The following is a 23,873-nucleotide window of genomic DNA, read 5'->3' on the forward strand; positions in this document are numbered from 1 at the left end:
TTTTTTTGAGACGGAGTCTTGCTCTGTCGCCCTGGCTGGAGTGCAGTGGCCGGACCTCAGCTCACTGCAAGCTCCGCCTCCTGGGTTTACGCCATTCTCCTGCCTCAGCCTCCGAAGTAGCTGGGACTACAGGTGCCCGCCACCTCGCCCGGCTAGTTTTTTGTATTTTTAGTAGAGACGGGGTTTCACCATGTTAGCCAGGATGGTCTCGATCTCCTGACCTCGTGATCCACCCGTCTCGGCCTCCCAAAGTGCTGGGATTACAGGCTTGAGCCACCGCGCCCGGCCTACAAATTTCTTTACCTGAAGTTCTTCAGGTGCAAATTCAATGAATGAAATGAGAGAGAAATACATAAAATTAAAAGGTACGAGAGCTTTATGATCTCAGCTATGCACCTTCAGGGAAGTCTAAACATCTAACAGAACTTTCCCAAATACCCAGTTTACCATAAATTTAGCACAAAGTGCCAGCCATGAATGCTGACATAGCATCAAAAACTTCACCTTGTTTCCCTAAACATTAAAGACTTTTCCTCTTCATTATTTTTTTTTTTGAGAGAGAGTCTCGCTCTGTCACCCAGGCTGGAGTGCAGTGGCGTGATCTAGGCTCACTGCAACCTCTGCCTCCCGGGTTCAAGCGATTCTCCTGCCTCAGCCTCCCGAGTACCTGGGACTACAGGCGCATGCCACCACGTGCTGCTAATTTTTTATATTTTTAGTAGAGACAGGGTTTTTCCGTGCTAGCCAGGATGTTCTCGATCTCCTGACCTCACAATCCACCCGCCTTAGCCTTCCAAAGTGCTGGGATTACAGGTGTAAGCCACTACACCCGGCCAAACTTTTCCTCTTAAAATGTTCAATTTTTATTTCCAACATCTCTTGTCCAATTTTTTCCTCATACATTGGCTAGGTAAAAAGTATGTGTTGGAGGATTACAGGGAATAGTGGGACAGTAGAAGGCGAAGTTGAGCAAAGAAAAACCCGTCTCCTACTTCTCTGGTTGAAATTAGAATACATTGTCTTGCTCTAGTCAGGAGAGAGAAAAATTCCATTCTGCCTCTTCGCTCTTCCAAATTCCTATAGCCAACTTGTTCAACAGCAGTTGAATGGTGCACATAATTGACATCACTGACTGGACCCATAATAAAAGGAAGTGAGACGTGTGGGTGTAGGGGAAACTGGGAAGGGAGGGAGATGATGTATTTGTGTTACAGACAAAAGACAAGTTCTGTTCCTCTGCAGGGACCCAGATGAAGAACCAGATGATGGAATAAACTGAGGTCAGAGAGTTTCCCCTATTGTTTCCTCTTTATTATTATTATTTATTTTATTTATTATTATTTTTTTGAGACGGAGTCTCGCTGTGTTGCCCAGGCTGGAGTGCAGTGGCGCGAACTCAACTCAATGCAAGCTCCGCCTCCCGGGTTCCCGCCATTCTCCTACCTCAGCCTCCTGAGTAGCTGGGACTACAGGCGCCCGTCACCACGCCTGGCTAATTTTTTTTTGTATTTTTTAGTAGAGTCGGGGTTTCACCATGTTAGCCAGGATGGTCTCGATCTCCTGACCTCATGATCCACCCGCCTCAGCCTCCCAAAGTGCTGGGATTATAGGCATGAGCCACCACGCCTGGCCTATTTTTCTTAATATTATATTTGAGACCAAGTCTCTCTCAGTTGCCCAGGCTGGAGTGCAGTGGCATGATCTCAGCTCACTGAGACCTCCACCTCCAGGGTTCAAGCAATTCTAGTGATTCAGCCTCCCGAGTAGTTGGGACTACAGGCGTGAGCCACCATACCCAGCTAATTTTTGTATTTTTACTAGAGATGGGGTTTCACCATGTTGGCCAGGCTGGTCTCAAATTCCTGACCTGAGGTGATCCACCCGCCTCGGCCTCTCAAAGTGCTGAGATTACAGGTGTGAGTCACTGTGCTGGCCTGTTTCCCCTTTATACAGCTCCTTTTACCACTCTCTCAAAGTTTGTTCCACTGGGAGGGTGGGGAAGAGTACTGCATTTTTTTATCTTAAAGGGGAGGAGACAGAGAAGAAGAAAACAGATATAGGATTACACATTGTATCTCTCCTTGAAAAGGCCCAATATTTATTTTCAAAGTATTATGAATGAAAACGGAATGTAAAAGAGAGGTTAAACATTTGTTTAGTCTTAAAAATGCTCCAAGAGGCCAGGTGCTGTAGTTCACGCCTGAAAGCCCAGCACTTCGGAAGGCCAAGGCCAGCAGATCACGAGATCAGGAGTTCAAGACCAGCCTGGCCAACATGGTGAAACCCTGTCTCTACTAAAGATACAAAAAATTTGCCGGCCGTGGTGGCACGCACCTGTAATCCAAGCTACTCGGGAGGCTGAGGCAGGAGAATCGCTTGAACCTGAGAGGCAGAGGTTGCAGTGAGCCAAGATAATGCCATTGCACTCCAGCCTGGGGGACAGGGTGAGACTGTCTCAAAAAGCAAAGCAAAACAAAACAAAACAAAACAAAACAAAACAAAACAAAACACACAAAAAAACAAAAAACGAAACAAAACAAAACAAAAAACTCCAAGAAACATTATCTAAGAAATCCTAAAGACTATATGAGGTTGAGTTTTAGCTTTTCCTGAAATTTATCTTCTAAGATATCCACTCTCTCAATTGCTATCTCTATCTACCATAGAGTAATCTTTTCTTGTTGGTTAATCTAAGTTGAAAAGAACAATTATTGAAATAACCTAGGATGAAGGAGGGGGGAAATTCCCCCAAAAGCTCTTGATCAGTGAGGTATCAATGGCTGAGGCGCCTACATTTAGTTTTGTTTTTTTCCACTTACAAATCTACTATCTGCGTTTTTCTTGGTCCCATGGCTGTATAAGAAAGAGAAATGGAGAATTAAATTTTACACCAAGCCTAGGCACTGCTGCTTGAGTATATCTGAATAGAACCCAAACTTACTAAGCAGGCTACTTTTCCAACCTATTCTGGGATCTAATTCTTCTACCACTACTTCCTTTAAAGACACTCTACCAAACTCTTCACCATAGTTTATGGTTCCTTAGGTTTATAAAGTTCCATGTTGGTAATATCCTATGCATGGCCCCATCATTCTTCCTTTGGAAAAGGTTTATACAGCCATACTTAAACAAACAAATCCTAATTACAGACCCTCTGAGAAGGCTGGTGACCAACTTCTAAAACCATAGTATAGTAGTCCCTCTTATACAAGAGGGATACATTCCAAAAGCCCCTGAAGCCTCAAATAGTACCAAACTCTATATATACTGTTTTTACCTGCAATTTTAATTTTTAAATCAGACACAATAAGAGATTAACAGCAATAATGAAATAGAACAGGCCAGGCATGGTGGCCCAACCCTGTAATCCCAGCACTTTGGGAGACCAAGGCGGGAAGATCACCTGAGCCCAGGAGTTTGAGACCAGCTTGGGTAACATAGTGAGACCCTGTCCCTACAAAAAAATTAAAAAATTGGCTGGGCGTGTTGGTGTGTACCTGTAGTCCCAGCTACTCATCAGGCTGAGGTGGGAGGGTCACTTAAGCCCGGGAGGTGGAGGCTGCAGTGAGCTGGGATCATGCCACTGCACTCCAGCCTGGTGACAAAGCAAAACCTTGTCTCTAAATAAATAAATAAATAACGCCGAGCGCAGTAGCTCATGCCTGTAATCCCAGCACTTTGGGAGGCTAAGGTGGGCAGATTACAAGGTCAGAAGTTCAAGACCAGCCTGGCCAATATGGTGAAACCCCATCTCCACTAAAAATACAAAAAAAATTAGCCGGGCATAGTGGCACATGCCTGTAATCCCAGCTATTCGGGAGGCTGAGGCAGGAGAATTGCTTGAACCCAGGAGGCGGAGGTTGCAGTGAGCTGAGATTGTGCCACTGCACTCCATCCAGCCTGGGCGACAGAGCAACTCTAGCTCAAAAAATAAATAAATAAATAAAAATAAAATTAAAAACTAGCTGGGCATAGTGGCACATGCCTGTAATCCCAGCTACTTGGGAGGCTGAAGTAGGAGAATCACCGGAACCCAGGAGGCAGAGGTTGCAGTGATCCAAGATCACGCCACTGCACTCCAGCCTGGGCAACAAGTGCAAAACTCCGTCTCAAAAAAAAAAAAAAAAAAAAAAAGTACAACAATATGCCAGCATCACTACTCTTGTGGATTAGGGCCAATATTAAGTAAAATAACAGTTACTTCAACACAAGGCATTGCTCTAATGGGGAAGTAGTAGGGATATGCTGGACAAGGGGATGATTCACATACCTGAGCAGGACAGGGCAAGATTTTATCATGCTACTCAGAACAGTGTGCAATTTAAAAGTTATAAACTGTTTCTGGAATTTTCCATTTAATATTTTAGGACTGTGGTTGACTGAGGGTAACTGAAACAACAGAAAGCACAACCACAGGTAAGGAAGGACTGCTGTATGAACTTCTTTCATCTTTCCACATCCCAATGACTAACCTCTACACCAAAACCCAGCACAGAAGCAAAGGAACAAACAAGTATTTCTTCACTTATTTCAGATGGTGGGAGAATAGAAGACAGAATACAACAGACCCTCCAGAGAGTGAATTGAGAACAGCATGCCATTAGTTAGCTACAATGAAATCTGTATGCTAGAAGACTGGTGCCCGTCTGTACTGTGAATTGACTTTGTCTCAGCTTCCTCTTTGGTACCTCAATACAGTTAAGTGACAAGCTCCTAACAAACAAGGCAGGTCCCTTTGGGAGGCCAAGGCGGGCAGATCACAAAGTCACGAGTTCGAGACCAGCCTGGCCAAAATGGTGAAACCCGATCTCCACTAAAAATACAAAAATTAGCCAGGCGTGGTGGCGGGTGCCTGCAATCCCAGCTACTTGGGAGGCTGAGGCAGGAGAATCACTTAAAACCGGAAGGCAGAGGTTGCACTGAGCTGAGATCGCGCCACTGCACTTCATCCTGGGCAAAAGAGCGAAACTCCATCTCAAAAACAAAACAAACAAACAAACAAAAAAGGCACATCCAATATCTCACTTACTGTGAAGTGGTTCATCTCCTACCAATGGTGATAAAAAATGTAATACAAAAGGTTCATGAAAATGATCACTGCAGCTACCCAAGAATATTCTAGTCACCAGCCTCATGAAGAAGTCAGTAGAGGCATAGTCTATTTTCAACCTTTTGATATTCTTTTTTGTTGTTGTTCAGATAGGGTCTTGCTCTGTTTCCCAGGCTAAAGTGCAGTGATGCCATCATGGCTTACTGCAGCCTTGACCTCTTGGACTCAAGCAATGCTTCCACCTCAGCCTTTCAAGAAGCTGGGACTACAGGCACTCACCACCATACCTGGCTATTTTTATTTTTTGTAGAGATAGGATCTTATTATGTTGCCCAGGCTGGTCTCAAACTCCTGGGATCAAGTGACACTTCAAAGTACTGGAGCTAGGATTACAGGTGTGAACCTCTGTGCCCAGTCTAAACTTTTTATATTGTGACACTGTGTTAACACAGATCATACCCATCAGAAAATAAGCGTGGCAAAAATCATAAACCTGGGAAAAGTATCCTTCAGGGTTTACTGGACTTAAAATAACTCTTTTTTTTGGATATGGAGTCTCACTCTGTCGCCCAGGCTGGAGTGCAGTGTTGCAAACTCGGTTCCCTGCAAGCCCCACCTCCCTGGGTTCCCACCATTCTCCTGCCTCAGCCTCCCGAGTAGCTGGTACTACAGGCGCCCGCCACCATGCCCGGCTAATTTTTATATTTTTAGTAGAGATGGGGTTTCACCATGTTAGCCAGGATGGTCTCAATCTCCTGACCTTGTGATCGCCCGCCTCGGCCTCCCAACGTGCTAGGATTATAGGCGTGAGCCACTGCGTCCGGCTGAGATAACTCTTTAGGACAGTTACCTATATGAAGGGCTGGAAGTAGAAAAATCCTGGTACTATTCTAATACATAAAAAAGGAAGATGTACTAAGGTCAATAATGATATAAGATGCTTGTACCTTCTATTAGTAACCAAGAATCAGTAACATATACCACCCTCACATTCCTGGGGAAAGAAAAGAATATCAACCACATTCCAGTTTTCTGCTTAGTGCCTGGGATTAGACTTGTTTTGTTTTTTAAATACCCATGTAGATGAATTTCCTATAATGTCCTAAAGTACCAAGTTCCTCCTTCCCAAGGTGCCAATGTTTGAAAAATACAAAACAATCCACTCAAATTAGCACAGCAGTTAATACTATAGCACTAAGCCCAGACTTAGTTTTTACCAAAACTAATATCCCTTGACTACAAATATATTAACTGAGCTGGCTTTATTCCCTCTATCCATCTCCCATTCTCTTCTTTTTTAAAATTTTTTATGGAGATGGGGTCTCGCTCCATCACTCAGGCTGGCATGCAGTGATATGAACATGGCTCACTGCAGTCTTGACCTCCTAGGCTGAAGCAATCCTCCCTCCCTCCTAAGTCTCCTAAGTAGCTGGGACCAGAGGCATGTGCCACACTGCACCTGGATAATTTGTTTTTACTTTTTATAGAAGACAGAGTCTCATTATGTTGCCCAGGCTTCAAACTCCTTTCGAAGATGAGTTTCCAGTCACAGTGGCTCACGGTTGTAATCTCAGCACTTTGGGAGGCTGAGGCTGGAAGACTGCTTGAGTCCAGGAGTTCAAAAAGACCAGCCTGGGCAACATGGTGAAACCTCATCTCTACAAAAAATACTAAAATTAGCTGGGTGTGGTGGCGCACACCTGTAGTCCCAGCTACTCAGGAGGCTGAGGCGGAAGGATCACTTGACCCTAGGAGGCTGAGGCTGCAGTGAGCTATCATTGCGTCACTGCACTCCAGCCCGGGTGACAGAGTTAGACCCTGTCTTAAAAGAAAAATAAAAACGGTTTCCTATGTGCCAGGCTAAGTTCTGTCCTTCACCAACGGCACTGACTCACTACTTCTCTTGGGAGGCACGGGAAACAGAGGGAGGAAAAACAACCAGTGAAGCACAAGACAGAAAACCTAGCTGGTGATCAATGAGAACAAACCAGCTAGATGTTATTTATCTGAGTTTTGTTTTGTTTTGTTTGAGGGGGGTGGGAGGTTTGTTAGTCCATTGTCACCATGAGATTTATGAGAAAAGCCATGCCACTCTATCCTCAAACAGTCCAAAGAGTTGAAGGGGACAATTTACAGCCTCTTGTGTAAAAAATTTCTGTAAATGCCAATGCCATTCTTCGCCTTGTCACTTTCCATTAGTCTAAACCAATAAGATTCTATTCACTGAGACTTAAGCTGGAAACATGAACGAACAGACTTTTCTTGGGCAGAGGGAAAAGGAGATGATGATTTAGGGGAGGCTGGGGGGAGGTGGGAGAGAGATTTCTTTACATTTCTGTGTAGTGCCTGATATGTGTATAGTACACTAGTGGAGCTAAAAACTGAAATATATAAATAGTCATGCAAAAGTCAGCCTAGGAAAAATAGCAGAGACTCAGGTTCCTTAAATCTGTAATATGCTCAAGCCATAAATCTAAAATATGAAAAGGAGATGAGCAGATTGTGACAATAAAAAAACAAAAACAAAAACAAAAAAGGCTGGGCACAGTGGCTAACACCTGTAATCCCAGCACTTTGGGAAGCTGAGGCAGAAGGATCAGTTGAGCCCAGGAATTGGAGACCAGCCTGGGCAATATATGAGACCCTATCTCTAAAAAAAAGAAAAAAAGAAATCAATCATAAACATTATTCAATCCATGGCTCATGTGCTCTCACATACTTCCTCTCTTTATTCATATACTACACTGATCAGTAGCCAAGTCCACTAAAGAGAAATCAGCAAGCAAGCAGGGACATAAGTGGGATCAAGCAGACAAACCCCATGCAATAGAGATGACAAAAAGTGGGTTTTTCATTGTCTTGCTTAGAATACTAGGAGAAGAGGCTACATTACCTGCTAACTGCCACTATGTGTACCACATCTAACTGAATAAAATCTGTACCTAGAGAATTACACAACTTGAAAGACAAGTGACCAAATTATATAGAAGGTTACACTGGAACCCAGAATCCCAGGATGAAGTGGACAAAAGTATGCTCATCTGGCAGTTCCGCAAACACAAACTTAACTAAGTCACTAACCTCTGCCAACCAGCCAAACACTAGGTAACAACTCATTCTGGTGATAAATAGTTAAGCACAAGAACTAGCCAATTCTCACCAGACAATGTACCCAGCTGCAATTCCAGGATGTGGAACTGTTCACTAGAACACTAAGTTCTAGAAAAAAAGAATCCTTACTTTTCTTATGTCTTACTCCTTTTCCTCCAACTTCTCTCCTTTCATAGATTTACAATGAAACTGCTTATATTTTCTACAATTATTAAAAAAAAATTCTCAGCTACAGATTAACAGTGGTGCAAGTATGTGGTCTGACAAGTAATTTCTATGCCACTTCCAAGTATGAAAGCTGTGTGGGAGATATTAGCTAGATATGAGTTGTCCAATACGGTAGCCACTAGCCACAAATGGCTTTGTAAAATAAGTTTTATTGGACAGTGCTGGTGTAGACAGCAAAACATCACCATTTCTGGGACACTGTGACGGTTTACGGGATAAAATAGACCAAACTGTTTAAATTAGGATGGTTCTGAAAATCAAGACTTACAACCAATGTAAATGGGGCCTATACTCAAAGAGGACATCTCAAAAGGTCACAAATCTCCAAGTGAAGTAGTCCCTAGAAACCATACAGATTCTAGTAAAGTGCTACTTAAAATATAGTCTGCCTCCCGGTGCTAGTCTCCGAACTGTTTCTTACCAGTGTGTAAAGGTCCAGAAATTGAAAATGTTAAGAAACTTTCAGAATAACTTAATACTGTTGTAACATTTTAATTGCATTTTATAAAAGTTATCACTCTGCAATAATCAAAAAAATTTTAAACTAGTTTTTTGCCACAGATATTTCAGAAGCACTACTCTAGCACATATGCAAATAAAAAAATATGCTATACATATTGGCAATCAATGTTATTAGAGAAGGAAGCTCATAGCCAGAGTTCTGCCAGTTACCATTATTGTATTACAACCCTCCAGAGACTTAAAATGGGCGCTGAAATCTTATCAATGATCAACAAAAACTAAAATTGAGTCAAGTTAATTGACTCAATTTTAAGGCCATAAAGGCAATTTACCAACAGAACTGAACTAAGAAAAAAGGAAGAAAACCAACATTTATTGAGGGTCAAAGCATCACTGTTAGGTAATTTCGAATGCTGTATACAATTTTTATTTTTAAAGACACAGTCTAGGCCATGTGCGGTGGCTCATGCCTGTAATCCCAGCACTTTGGGAGGCCAACGTGGGTGGATCACTTGAGACCAAAAGTTCGAGACCAGCTTGGACAATAGGGAGAAACTCCATCTCTACTAAAAATGCAAAATTAGCTGGGTGTGGTGGCACACTCCCATATTCTCAGCTACTCAGGAGGTTGAGGTGGGAAAAATCACTTGAACCCAGGAGGCAGAGATTGTAGTGAGCTGAGATCGCACCACTGCACCACTGCACTGCCTGGGTGACAGAACAAGACCCTGTCTCAGGAAAAAAAAAAAAAAAGACAGGGTCTCACTCTGTTACCCAGGCTGGAGTGCAGTGTCACTATCATGGCTCACTGCAGCCTCAAACTCCTGGGCTCAATTAATCCTCCTACCTCAGCCTCCCAAAATAATGGGATTTCAGGCATAAGACACTGCACCTGGCCCTGTACCCAATTATTTACTCTTCCCAATCAGGTTGCTAGGTATTGCTCTAAGTCTTACAGATGAGGATCAAAGAAGTTCAGTAATTTGCTCAAAGTCACAAAGTTAATATATGTATCTGTTTTACTCAGCCTCCTGTGGACTAAAAATGAAAAAAGGTCAAAGAAAGAAAAAAAGTCTAGGGAAGGGAAGAGAAAGACCTGATATTCCTGTAATGAAATACTATAAAAATAACACAGGTATATAGTATAGCATTGATAGACAAATTCTACTCAGCAATGTGTAGTATGAGCTATGAGCTATGTAGTAAGAGATATGATGTTCAATTTTGTAAATTCTGAAGGAACACAGACAATTCCTTAGAAGATGGAGTGAATTTTTACTGCTGGGGTTCTCAGACATCTAGCCCTCATATAAAAGAGGAGAAGATAGACGAGAACTAGGGCCACAGATCCAAGGCACCCTTCCCCTTGGCCATCTGGCACAACACAAGTGACCTTTGGTTTATAACAGCCCTTCCCAATTAAGGTGCATGTGGCTTAAGAATCACATACTCTGCCTCTCAACTCCAAATATTTTCCTACTTCACATAAATGAGCAAGTATTCCCACTGATCATAGATGGTCTCAGCATCATGCTAGGCACACGGACCTGATGCTATATTTCTGGTTAATACAAAAAATGATAACCCAGGCCAGGTGCAGTGGCTCACACCTATAGTCCCGCATTTTGGGAGGCCAAGGCAGGAGGATGGCTTGAGGCCAGGAATTCGAGACCAGCTAGGCAACACAGGGAGACCTCGTCTCTTAAAAAAAATTCAAAAAACTAGCCAGGCATGGTGGCACACATCTGTGGTCCCACCTACTCAGGAGGCTGAGGTGGGAGGCTTGCTTCAGCCTGGGAAATGGAGGCTGCAATGAGCTGTGATCATGCTACTGCACTGCAGCCTGGGTGACAGAGTGAGAACCTGTCTCAAAAAAGATTGGGAAAAAAAAAAAAGTTAACCTAAATAGAAGATGGAACAAAGTTGTGCACAAGTGTTCCATAGTGGTACAATAATGATTACCTTTAGTGTTTAGTTTTTTTACTAAGCAAAATACATAACCAATGTCAGGTAAGTTTCTTCCAACGGCTTTCTAGAGAGCTAAATACTTTTATGCTGAGTTGGAAATAATGATTTTTTTTCTTTTTTTGAGACAGAGTCTCACTCTGTTGCCCAGGCTAGAGTACAGAAGCATGATCTCGGCTCACTACAACCTCCGCCTCCTGGGTTCAAGTGATTCTCCTGCCTCAGTCTCCCAAGTAGCTGGGATTAAGGCATGTTCCACCACGACCGGATAATTTTTGCAGTTTTACTAGAGACAGGGTTTCACCATGTTGGCCGGGCTGGTCTCGAACTCCTGACCTCAGGTGATCCGCCCGCCTCGGCTTCCCAAAGTGCTAGGATTACAGGCGTGAGTCACCATGCCCAGCCGATTTTTTCTTAAATGATGGTTTTTCTGGTTTCAAATACCCTGCCACCACTTTGACAACCAAGAAACATGTTCCTGTTCTAAACAACAAAGATTAAGAGATCACCTGCTCTAGGCAAATAGAAAACATCCTTATCATTTTCTCCAATGTGCCTAGCAAAACTACAAAGGCAACTATGCCCTGGGGAACCAATCACCCCACACAGCATGAAGTAAATAAAGCCATCTTGCTTAATAAACTAAATAACATCAGTTAGCAGAGGGGCATAAAGAATGAATTAACTTTTTTATTTTTGTTCCACCAATCCTCCAAGTTTTATTTCTAAGTACTTTTGACCTAAAAACAAGACTATCTTCTCCTGATTATTTAATTCCCATTATGCCTATTATCAAAGTTAAAGTAGTTGTAATAAGTTTTAACTTCACTGAATTCAACATCTTAACCAACAGAAATATAGACCATACTCAGGCTGGGTACAATGGCTCACGCCTGTAATCCCAGCACTTCGGGAGGCAGAAGTGGGTGGATCCCTTAGGCCCAGGAGTTCGAGACCAGCTTGTGTAACACAGCAAAATCTCGTCTCTACCAAAAATAGAAAGAAATTAGCTGGGCATGGTGGCACACGCCGCAGTTTTAGCTACGTGAGAGGCTGACGTGGGAGGATCACCTGAGCCCAAGGAGGTCAAGCCTGCAGTGAGCCGTGATCACACCACTGCACTCCAGTATGGCAACAGAATGACCCTGTCTCAAAGGAAAAAAAAAAAGAAAGAAAAGAAATATATTATAGGAATATATTCCTATAATATAATATAATATAATCAAGATATAATATAATATATATCCTATAATATAATCAAGAGCCAGCAAGAGGAGGTGACAGTCAAACGAGTATGTGAAATGAAATGCTTTGTAGCCAATTACATTCTCAGGAGGGTCATTTCCAGACTATGTAATTCCCATAAGCTGCTCTAATGTCACGAAAACATTACTTCCATCGAACCTACATTACCTTTCTGGAGATTGAAGAGACATTCAAACCAAATCTTTGAGCTCTTTCCTTCAGCTTATCCAAGTTAACCTATAAAAACATAGGGGAAAGAATACAGTTTTAAAAAATCAAAACAGAAAACAAAAAATGCAGAAACTATAGTCTAAAGCTAAGAGTTCAAACAAGCCTATAACATCAAAGATACCCTATGAGAAAAATAAGAAAACTAAACAGCAACCATCCAGTCCACTGATTTATTAAAAGGCCCCTTCTGGAATGCAGTGAAACATTCAGTCCTGCCTCCTGCATTTATCACAGGTGTCAATAGCCTAAGGAGGGCTTAAGATCAAGGGAAGGCAAACACTGCTGGAGAAAGCAAACACATGTCTAAATCATCACCTCCAAACAAGTCTACTATTCTCAATCCAAAATCATTAATTCTCACATCATCTCTGCAAGTAATTTTTTTTTTTTTTGAGACGGAGTCTCGCTCTGTCACCCAGGCTGGAGTGCAGGGGCCGGATCTCAGCTCACTACAAGCTCCGCCTCCCGGGTTTACGCCATTCTCCTGCCTCAGCCTCCAGAGTAGCTGGGACTACAGACGCCCAACACCTCGCCCAGGTACTTTTTTTTGGTATTTTTTAGTAGAGACGGGGTTTCACCGCGTTAGCCAGGATGGTCTCAATCTCCTGACCTCGTGATCCACCCGTCTTGGCCTCCCAAAGTGCTGGGATTACAGGCTTGAGCCACCGCGCCCGGCTCTGCAAGTATTTCTTAAATCTATCTCCAAGCAAAGAGAAACTATCACAGAAGCACCTTTTGCAGAAGACAATCTATAACCACTACCCACTCGATTCTCTTCCCTCCTCTTTCTTGGAAACCTTGGTACATGGACTCGTTACTACTGTAAGAATTATTTAGGGCCAGGTGCAGTGGCTCATGCCTGTAATCCCAGCAGTTTGGGAGGCCGAGGTGGGCAGATCACCTGAGGTCAGGAGTTCAAGACCAGCCTGGCCAACATGGTGAAACCCCGTCTCTACTAAAAATACAAAAATTAGCCAGGCATGGTGGGGGGGCACCTGTAATCCCAGCTACTTGGGAGGCTGTGGCAGAATAATTCCTTGAACCCAGGAGGCGGAGGTTGTAGTAAGCTGAGATTGCACTACTGCACTCCAGCCTGGGCAACAAGAATGAAACTCCATCTCAAAAAAAAAAGAAAAAAAAGAATATTTAGGAAATTTTCATTAATAACATTAAATCTTAACTTACAATGTTAAACAGCAACCCCTAAAGCAGGATTTCATAAAGCTGATTCTATTTCACCACAGTATTCATTACCATTCTTAAAATATGCTGACTAGTAACAATGGTCCAGAAAGCCATTTTATTCTACCATTCTTTACTCAGATTTCACATTTCACGGATAGTATTTAAAAAAAAAAAAAAAAGCACTATCTACAAACAGAACTCCTAAATTGCTTCCATAGATTCTCTTGTGGTAATTAGGAATTCGACATTATCTAAGGCCACTGGACAAGGCTTCAGTACCATAAAACAAAGAGTTACATACATAGGTTGTTCTCTAGCTAACAAAATCTATTCTTACTTTCGAAAAGAGTGGTAGGAAGGAAGACGTCTGCAGTAACTGAACATGTGACAATTTTCCTGACTTCTCAGTATCTCCAACAATTTTTTAAATTCAGGACATATAACATTGTACTGAAAACAGTCAACAAATTAATGTTCTCAGAGTTTCCTCTAATCTGGTGAGGAAGAGTCTCTAAAGTTAGCTATACAGAATTAAGATCTGGGTGTGTAAGAAATAAAAAAAGATTTCTTACCATAGGTTTGTTATCAGATGACAGACCTAAGGAAGTAAATAAAGTTTTATTTAATATTTTTAAAAATCATAAAAGCCGACAGTCTTCAAGTCAAATTAGGCAACATAAAAACTGTAAACAGGACACGCCCCCTTTATCCTATGATGACAAAGAAAAGGCAGAAATTCCATCTAGCGATCATGTCTGCATTAACTGCTAACAGGAACATAAAACGGTACAGCTGCTTTGGAAAACAGTTTGGCAACAGTTCCGCAAAAGGTAAATACAGTTACGTATGATCCCACAATTCCACTGCTAGTATACAGCCAAGAGAAAACTAAAACATATAATTACACAAAAACTTGTAAATAAATGTTCACAGCAGCATTATTCATATTAGACAAAAAATTAAAAACACCCATCAACTTGATGACTGGCTAAATTAAGTATGGTATATCCATGCAATGGAATATCATTAAATAATAAAAATGAATAGAGATACATGCTACAATATAAGTGAACCTTGAAAACTATGCTAAGTGAAAGAATCCAGTCACTAAAGATAATATACTATATGAATTCATTCATATGAAGGCAAATTTCTATGGAGAAAAAAACTCAGTGGCTGCTTAGGGCTGGGCAGGGAGAGGTAATGGAGGATATCTGCTAATGCGCACAGTTTCTTTTTGGGGTGATAAGCACGGTGATGATGGCTGCACAACCCTGTGAAAATACTATGAAATAATGAATTATATACCTTTAAATGGATGAATTGTTATGTCATATAAATTGCATCTCTCTAAAGCTCTTAAAAAAGAGATCACGGCCGGGCGCAGTGGCTCAAGCCTGTAATCCCAGCACTTTGGGAGGCCGAGACGGGCGGATCACAAGGTCAGGAGATGGAGACCATCCTGGCTAACACGGTGAAACCCCATCTCTACTAAAAAAATACAAAAGACTAGCCGGGCGAGGTGGTGGGCGCCTATAGTCCCAGCTACTCGGGAGGCTGAGGCAGGAGAATGGCGTGAACCCGAAAGGCGGAGCTTGCAGTGAGCTGAGATCCGGCCACTGCACTCCAGTTTGGGTGACAGAGCGAGACTCCGTCTCAAAAAAAAAAAAAAAGAGATCACATCTGGACAAACAAGAACTACTATCACGAGTTGAAACTTTGGCTCTTGGCCAGGCACGGTGGCTCACGCCTGTAATCCCAGCAGTTTGGGAGGCCAAGGTGGGTGGATCACCTGAAGTTAGGAGTTCTAGACCAGCCTGACCAATATGGTGAAATCCTGCCTCTACTAAAAAAACAAAAATTAGCCGGGCGTGGTGGCGTGCACCTGTAGTCCCAGCTACTCAGGAGGCTGAGACAGGAGAATTGCTTGAACCCAGGAGGCAGAGGTTGCACTGAGCTAAGATGGCGCCACTGCGCTCCAGTCTGGGCAACAGAGCAAGATTCCATCTCAAAAAAAAAAAAAAGAAAAGAAAAGGAAATTATGCTTCCTTAAGGCCAATTTTCTGTCCTGAAATTATCACCAAGAACCTAACCAGTAATTATTTACTTCAAACTTTTCAGGATTTCATTCAAAAAACAATGCTTCCTTTTAAATGTTCCCAAATTCCGTTATTTTAGAGTTACTCTATAGTTCTAAGATGTCAGAATTATGAGTAACACTGAAACTATTTTTTATCAGGTTCCCTTTTCAGACTATTAACTATTATCTTTCTTGAAATAGCATTTTAGCCACACACCTGTAGTCCCAGTTACTCAGGAGGTTGAGGGAGGATTGCTTGAGCCCAGGAGCTCAAGTCCAGCATGGGCAATATAGTGAAACCCTATCTCTTAAAACAAATAAAAAAGCACCACCTTCTATAATTTCTGTCGTACCTTCACCAATTATATTATATCTCTCTTGATATAACTAAGAGTCAGAAAAAAATTTTTTTTTCTACAACACTTAGTGATAGTGGCCAGAATTTTTCCATCTTTTTTTTTGAGACAGAGTCTGGCTCTGTCGCCCAGGCTGGAGTGCGGTGGCCGGATCTCAGCTCACTGCAAGCTCCACCTCCCGGGTTTACGCCATTCTCCTGCCTCAGCCTCCCAAGTAGCTGGGACTACAGGCGCCCGCCTCGTCGCCCGGCTAGTTTTTTGTATTCTTTAGTAGAGACGGGGTTTCACCGTATTAGCCAGGGTGGTCTCGATCTCCTGACCTTGTGATCCGCCCGTCTCAGCCTCCCAAAGTGCTGGGATTACAGGCTTGAGCCACCGCGCCCGGCCAACCTTCACCAATTATATTATATCTGTCTTGATATAACTAAGAGTCAAAAAAAAATTTTTTTTTTCTATAACACTTAGTGATAGTGGCCAGAATTTTTCCATCTTTTTAAAAGCACAGCAAAGACCTCCCAGGCTCAAGAGATCCTCCCACCCCAGCGTCCCAAGTAGCTGGGACTACAGGCACCTGCCACCATGTCTAGCTAATTTTTTAATTTTTTGTAGAAACAAGGTGTCACTTTGTTTCCCAAGCTAGTTTCCAACTCCTGGACTCAAGCAATCCTCCCAGCTTGGCATTCCAAAGTGTTGGGATTATAGGCGTGAGCTACCACACCCAGAGTTTCTTAAAAATAATAACTATTTCAGGCTTGGCACACCTGTAATCCCACCATTTTGGGAGGCAGAGGTGAGTGGATCACTTGAGGTCAGGAGTTCAAGACCAGCCCGGCCAACACAGTGAAACCTGTATCTACTAAAAATGCAAAAATTAGCTGGGTGTGGTGTCACGCACATGCGGTCCCAGCTGAAGCAGGCTGAAGCAGGAAAATAGCTTGAACCCGGGAGGCAGAGGCTGCAGTGAGCCAGATTGCGTCCCTGCACTCCAGCCTGGGAGACAGAGCAAGGCTGTGTCTCAAAAAATAGTAATAATTTCCTCTAATTCATTATAAAAGTGATACATATTCATTGTATGGATTTTAAAACACAGACAAGCAAAAGAAATAAATCATTCAAAATTCCACCAACCAGAGATAATGAGTACTAACAATTCAGAATACAGTCATCCCTCCATTTCCTCAGGGGATTGGATCCAATCCTGCAGCTGATACCAAAATCCACTATGCTCAAGTCCTACAGCAGATTATAATAAGTTGCTCCTCCATATCTGCAGGTTTCGCATCCCAAAAATACTGTATTTCTGAACCACATTTGGTCATGAAGAACCCTCAGATACAGAGGGCAAAGTGTATTTATTGAAAAAAAAAAAAAAATCTATGTATAAGTGGACCTGTGCAGTTCAAACCTGTGTTGTTCAAGTGTCTACCGTATATCCTTCCAATCTTTTTTCCTATCTATACATGCACTCTTACATGACTAAAATGGGAACATACTGTTAATATAAATTTGTAACTCTTTTTATTAATATCTCTGATAAATATCTTTCAATATTATTTCAGCACAGTATAGTCTTCTATACCATGGCACACATTTAATAACAAATTCTCTGTTGTACAGTTGGTTGTTTCCAGTTATTGATCACTATAAATAATGCTGTGATAATCCTTGAGGCTAAGTCTTTATGCACATTCAAGACTATTTCCTTATACGTTCCTAGAAGTAAAACTGTTAAGGTAGAAAATACTCTTTTCCCTTTTATCACTTATAATAGCCAGTATAACACTGGATAGTATGCAATAATTTTGTGCAGTTGAGACCCTAGAATAAGTAAGCAAAGTACTAGAGAAACTTCTTTGAAGATGTTCAAGAAAGAAAGACAAATGTTGGCACTTCCTATCCTCTCATAACATTCAGTATCTCTTAATTGCCCAGGAAGGCCTAAGTATAATTTTATCTAAAGCAGGAGATGAATGCTATAATCTCTTAAGAGTTTCTACAGCTAGCAAATTTACCTTATTTTGGAGAAATGAAACCTGTTATACCAGAAAAAAAAGAATAAAAAGGTAACTTTCTCAGAAGTATCTCTGTACTCTTACCTTTTGTTGGAACTGAAGAAATCCCAAACCTGAAGAAGGAAAAACAAACTAAATTTTAGGAAGCTGTTCACACTCCTGGTTGTCTGTCTCCGTGTCAAGAATACATATGACACTTCTTGCTTGTGATCTCAAGTCTTGCAATCATTAGCTAATTCTAACAACACCATGAAAGAGGTTCAGTTTACTCTCCCTCTTACCAAGTCCAGAGATTAAGCTAAGAGGAAGCCTTATCAGAATTAGTAGTAGTAGTCAGTTCCTGGCTTTAACTGTTACAAAAACCCTTCTCAATAAAGCCCAATTTATAGCTACTATAACCAAACCAGTAGATATGTTCTGAATAGGGTCAAAAAAGTGCTCATATCCTTCAGCAAGCCTCTATTCTACTTAAATCAACAATTATATCAAAAACCTAGGATCACATATCTTCACCTTTACAACATCACTATCGCAGGCCCAAAAGGCTGGGGACACTCACCTAGCTGCCCGAGCAGCTTTCTTACTCTCCAAGCTCACAGGTACATTGAATCGTTCGGCCCTCTTCTGCATTCTCTAAGTAAAATAGACAAAAAAAAAAAGGAAGAAAAAAGAAATCAATTTATGGTTTAAGAAAGTCAGAGGTAGGTATCTTTAAAAAAATAAAATAATAAAATTTAAAATTAAAAAAAAAGTCTCACTCTGTCCCCCATGCTGGAGTACAGCGGCATGATCTCAGCTCACTGCAACCTCAGCCTCCTGGGTTCAAGCGATTCTCGTGGCTCAGCCTCCCGAGTAACTGGGATTACAGGACTGTGCCACTGTGCCCAGTTAATTTTTGTGCTTTTAGTAGAAATGAGATTTCACCATGACGACCAGGCTGATCTCGAACTCCTGACTTCAAGTGAAGTGTCCACCTCAGCCTCCCAAACTGCTGGGATCACAGGCGCGAGCCACCCAGCCCAGCCAAAAGAAGGTATCTTAAAAACATCAGAAGTAATTTCTTAGGGTCCAAACTGAAAATACTGACAATCCTAGAAGATAGCAGGTTGTGTCCATACTAGGACTTAACAGCCCTTCCCAGAAAGCAAACGCAAGAAGACTATTATTACATACCCTCAGAAACAAAAGGGAGAAATAAAGTAAAACCTACATTATGCATGAAGCCAAGAAGTCAAAAGCTATGTTTGGCTGACCTTTGAAAAGTGATCAAAGGAATAGCTTGGTTCCAACACTAATGGCATTCTTTCAGTTAGAAATGAGGCAGCATTGTTTTATGCCATTCTAAAAGAGTTTAATAATTCTCTACTTTGTAAGTATGACACTGAACACAAGATCTCAACTGGAACCTGGTTTCACAGTCCTACACCACAGAAACCAGTGGAATTTCAATCCCAGTTACTGGCCGGTAGCAACATAAGAGTCACATCTACCAATCCATTTTCAAGGTACAATCCTCCCAAATTCTAATCCTAGGTTTATAAACATCTCAAAGAGAGTCATTGTTAAGACAATAGTGTTACATACAAAAAGACTACAGCTTCAAGAATGACTACCCCTATGCCAGCCAAATATTTTCCAAAGAGCAGTTGGCAGTGAAACGTATCAACACCAAAATCTGTCAATACTGATTTTCTGCCTGTGAATAAATTTTAGAGGATGATGCAGATATAATAAAAGGTAAGAGGGAGACAGAAATGTAGAGACTGTTCTACTAGGGAACAGAATACCTACCTCAGTCTGTGGTATTTCAGATGTAATTTTCACCACTTTCTTCTCTGCTGCCCTAGAAAAGAAAGAGACCTTTTAAAATGAGAAAACTGATATTCTAAACCACAACCTCAGAAACGTGTAAGAATTCACTTGAATTATCTCTGCCCTATTATCTCTCTGCCACCCCTTATGCCAAAGAAACATGAAGTCCACTAGAGCTTTGGTTCCTTTAACTGTCATCTATTGAGAAGAAAGAGTTCAAATAACAAACCAAGCTTCTTTAGCTAAAGTACAATAAAGAAATAAGGAAAGAAGTCTGGCTAAATATACTGGGCTGAAGGGAAACACTCAAAGGACACCAGAAACCATCTCATTTGCTTTTAGGAACTTTTTAATTTACTTTTTTTTTTTCTGAGACGGAGTTTTGCTCTTGTCACCCAGGCTGGAGTGCAACGGTGCAATCTCGGCACACTGCAACCTCCACCTCCTGGGTTCAAGAGGTTCTCCTGCCTCAACCTCCCAAGTAGCTGGAATTACAGGTGCCTGCCACCACGCCCAGCTAATTTTTGTATTTTTAGTAACGATAGGGTTTCACCATGTTGGCCAGGCTAGTTACGAACTCCTGGCCTCAAGTGATCCACCTGCCTCGGCCTCCCAGAGTGCTGGGATCACAGGCGTCAGCCACCAAGCCCAGCCTTTAATTTACTTTTGAACTAATGAGTAACCCTCCAATCCTCCTTTAAGTACCAGCTCCCAATGTTCATCACAACAATTAAGTACTCTACAAGGTCTGGTTTCCTTCTTTTAAAAATCCCTTATTTCTCCCATGAGGAATGTAGCTCTAGTTGGAACAGTCAAAGTGGAACAAATAAAAATGCCAAAGAAGGTAGGAAGAAAAAAGTCTAAGGGGAGTTTGAAATAGGAAAACATGGCAAGTTACTGGTCAAAGGTTTAAGAGAAAACAAAAGAGGGGGGACCATAGGGGCGGGAGACAAAGTTCGGAAGTACCCAGGATAAATGGAAGGGCATTAACCCTCCACCAAACAACTCCCATAAAACTGTGGGTCATAACCAGTCTCATTAAGGTCCCTCATTTAGAGACATGGGCAGCTTTTGTTCCAATATCCCGGACACTTTTCCCATTTGATGCCCTGAAAGGTAGTAATGGTTTAATGACATTTTCAGAGGAAGCAATTCTGGAACAAGTACTCTCTTCCACCCTTTTATTGGAAATCCCTGGACTGACAGACAAGCAATGGGTGCCCCCTGCTGACCATAACAAAGTCCTACAATATGTAACCGCTTTAGCTGGTTGGGGGTGGGGAATCAAACTAGAAACAGATACATTTTTGGAGAACCTCAGGCCAAAGATGAAGAAAGGGATCTCCTTTTAAATAGTCAAAGAATCTAAACTAGCCCTGACTATTCTGATGTTTAAAGAAATTTCTACACAATTCCGATTTCCTTGCCATCCTTCCCTAACCTTGTCTTATAATTTAGGCACAAAAGGCCAAAGAAGTTTAATGTTTTACTTGAAATACAATGCCATCAAGAAAGCAGTACTCCTCCATCAACCCAACTGTAATGGCTTCCTCCCTATTCCCACTCTGAAGCACAGTCAATGCAGTTTACCTCATGGCAGAAAGGGAACCCCAGAAGGGAAGTTTCCTTCCATTCTATTCCAATTCCCTTAGGTATAACTAAACTCAAGCGCAATAAATAAACATTGAATGCATGGGAAATTTCCACTCTTCAATGAGAAATTTCTCTCCTACTCAATCACATAAACAACATTCTCAGAAATACAGAGACCTAGAATCTTTTTGTACATACTTCAGTCTAACCACAACTATCCTCTAAAAATCAAAATGATCACCCCACCCACTTCAATTTCCCAGCTTCAAAATTCATTAATAGAATTAAAACCCCTGAACAGAATGCACATTTTAAATATTCTATGAATAATGAATTTCAAACTTTTGAACCTCTATTTTTTAACCCACACAAGCCAATTATGATGGTATTCACTTGATCTTCTTTCTTGTTCCAGAAATCCCCATAACATTTCTATTTTAAAACTATCTCACAAAGTCATTTTTTCAAGGCACTATATCTAATCATAAACATCTTATGATGGAAAGATAATTAAATGGTTTTAGAAAGTAATATTTGATAGGCTGGGCATGGTGGCTCACACCTGTAATCCCAGCACTTTGGGAGGCCAAGGCAGGTGGATTGCTTTGAGCTCAGGAGTTCGAGACTAGCCTGGCAAACACGGCAAAACCCTATCTCCACAAAAAATACCAAAAAGAGCCGGGCATGGTGGCTCATGCCTGTAGTCCCAGCTACTCAGGAGGCTGAAGCTGGAGGACTGCTTGAGCTGGGAAAAGGAGGTTACCGTGAGCCAAGATTGTTCCACTGCACTCCAGCTTGGATAAGAGTCCCTGTCTCAAAAATAAATAAAGGGATATTTGACAAAAATCTATCAAGATGTTAAATGTACATCCTCTGTGATGCAGCAAATCCACTGCTAGGAATTTACCCTACGGGTATACTTGTGAGTATAAATAATTAGAAAAGGACATGCAGAACTACATTTTTTTTTCCTTTATGAATAATCTAAATGTCCATCAACAGAACACTGGTGAAATAAATTACTGTTTATCCACAGAATGGAATACTATTAAATGCTAGAAAAAACAAGGTTCTAAGTTGATAACTAGTAAATGTGGGTGATAGGTAGATGAGTGTCTATTATACTAGTTGAACTTTTGTATATACTTGTAATTTCCCATAATGACAAGCTAAACAAAAAAGAGACCACTTCCTAGGATAATTATCCTGACTTCATAGGGTCTACTGAGGATAAAATGAAAGTATTTGTAAAACATTTAGAACAACGCCTAGCATATAACTCTTAAGAACAATGCCTAGCGTATAACTAACACTTACATAAGAAAATGATATAAAAAATTTCCAGATGTGAAAAAAATCAAGAGTGTACAGTGTGTGTACACGTGTATCTATATATACACATACATACGTATGCACATAAACACACGCAGACCCATATAAAATCTTCCAAAAGTATGTACTGTTCTAAAAACCTCAGTAAAGTTAGATGAGAATGGATACAAAGAGTACTTAATTTTTAATTGATATACTCCACTATGTACTGACTATTTACTTGTAAATATATTGCCTTTTAAAATCAAATGCACTAACACAGCTATGAGGAACAAAAATGTTAAAAGTTTAGGACTCAACTGTTCTTAATGTGCTGTAATACACAAAATGACCAGATATTTGTGGAAAAAGTCCCAAATTAAAGATGTTTAGGATCACCCTTGTGGAATAGTTTAAACAAATCAAGATCTACTTTCCATTCTAGCACTTTGTCCTCCCCTCCTCCACTGTAGATCAGAAAGCAAGAGAGAAGAGAGTGCTACTTCAGAAACATAACCTCTACCCAACACCTTCCTCCCTTACAAAACTCCTTAAATACAGTTTCACACTTTTTTTTTTTTTGAGACAGCTCTGGCTCCCAGACTGGAGTGCAGTAGCACAGTCTCAGCTCACTGCAACCTCTACCTCCCAGGTTCAAGCAAATCTCCTGACTCAGCTTCCCGAGTAGCTGGGGTTACAGGTGCCCACCACCATGCCCAGCTAATTTTTGTGTTCTTAGTACAGACAGGGTTTCACCATCTTGGCCAGGCTGGTCTTGAACTCCTGACCTCGTGGATCCACATGCCTCGGCCTCCCAAAGCGCTGGGATTACAAGCATGCGCCACTGTGCCTGGCCTCAGTTTTACACTTTTACAGAAAAGTGCAAAACTCTTATAATAAAACAGTTAAGAGAATGGGCTGGGCATGGTGGCTCACACCTGTAATCCCAGCACTTAGGGAGGCTAAGGTAGGTGGATCATTTGAGGTCAGGAGTTCAAGACCAGCCTGGCCAACATGGTAAAACCCTGTCTCTACTAAAAACACAAAAACTAGTTGGGCAGTAGTGGCGCATGCCTATAATCCCAGCAACTCGGGAGACTGAGGCAGGAGAATTGCTTGAGCCTGGGAAGCGGAGGTTACGGTGAGCCGAGATCACGCCACTGCACTCCAGTCTGGGCAACAGAGTGAGATCCTGTCTCAAAAAAAAAAAAAAAAAAAAAAAAAAAAGATAA

General features: G+C 41.5%; 1 protein-coding gene across 9 annotated transcripts in view; it reads right to left on the reverse strand.

The window, feature by feature from the left end:
• Window positions 1-23,873, reverse strand: part of SARNP (SAP domain containing ribonucleoprotein) — an 82,778-nt gene that overhangs the window by 27,669 nt on the left and 31,236 nt on the right. For all 9 annotated transcript variants that reach the window (XR_001881699.1, XR_001881700.1, XM_017853299.1 and 6 more), the window contains 5 exons: window positions 19,717-19,768; window positions 18,485-18,558; window positions 18,010-18,038; window positions 14,050-14,075; window positions 12,230-12,298 (listed from right to left, as the gene is read on the reverse strand). Coding sequence is in view for 7 of the 9 variants with exons in the window: in XM_017853299.1 (XP_017708788.1) it covers window positions 12,230-12,298; window positions 14,050-14,075; window positions 18,010-18,038; window positions 18,485-18,558; window positions 19,717-19,768 (250 nt within the window). In the remaining 2 variants the exon portion in view is untranslated. The remainder of the gene's footprint in view (window positions 1-12,229; window positions 12,299-14,049; window positions 14,076-18,009; window positions 18,039-18,484; window positions 18,559-19,716; window positions 19,769-23,873) is intronic.

The sequence above is a fragment of the Rhinopithecus bieti genome, unplaced genomic scaffold, assembly GCF_001698545.2.
Source record: "Rhinopithecus bieti isolate Rb0 unplaced genomic scaffold, ASM169854v2 scaffold_35950, whole genome shotgun sequence".
Classification (NCBI taxonomy): Eukaryota; Metazoa; Chordata; class Mammalia; order Primates; family Cercopithecidae; genus Rhinopithecus; species Rhinopithecus bieti.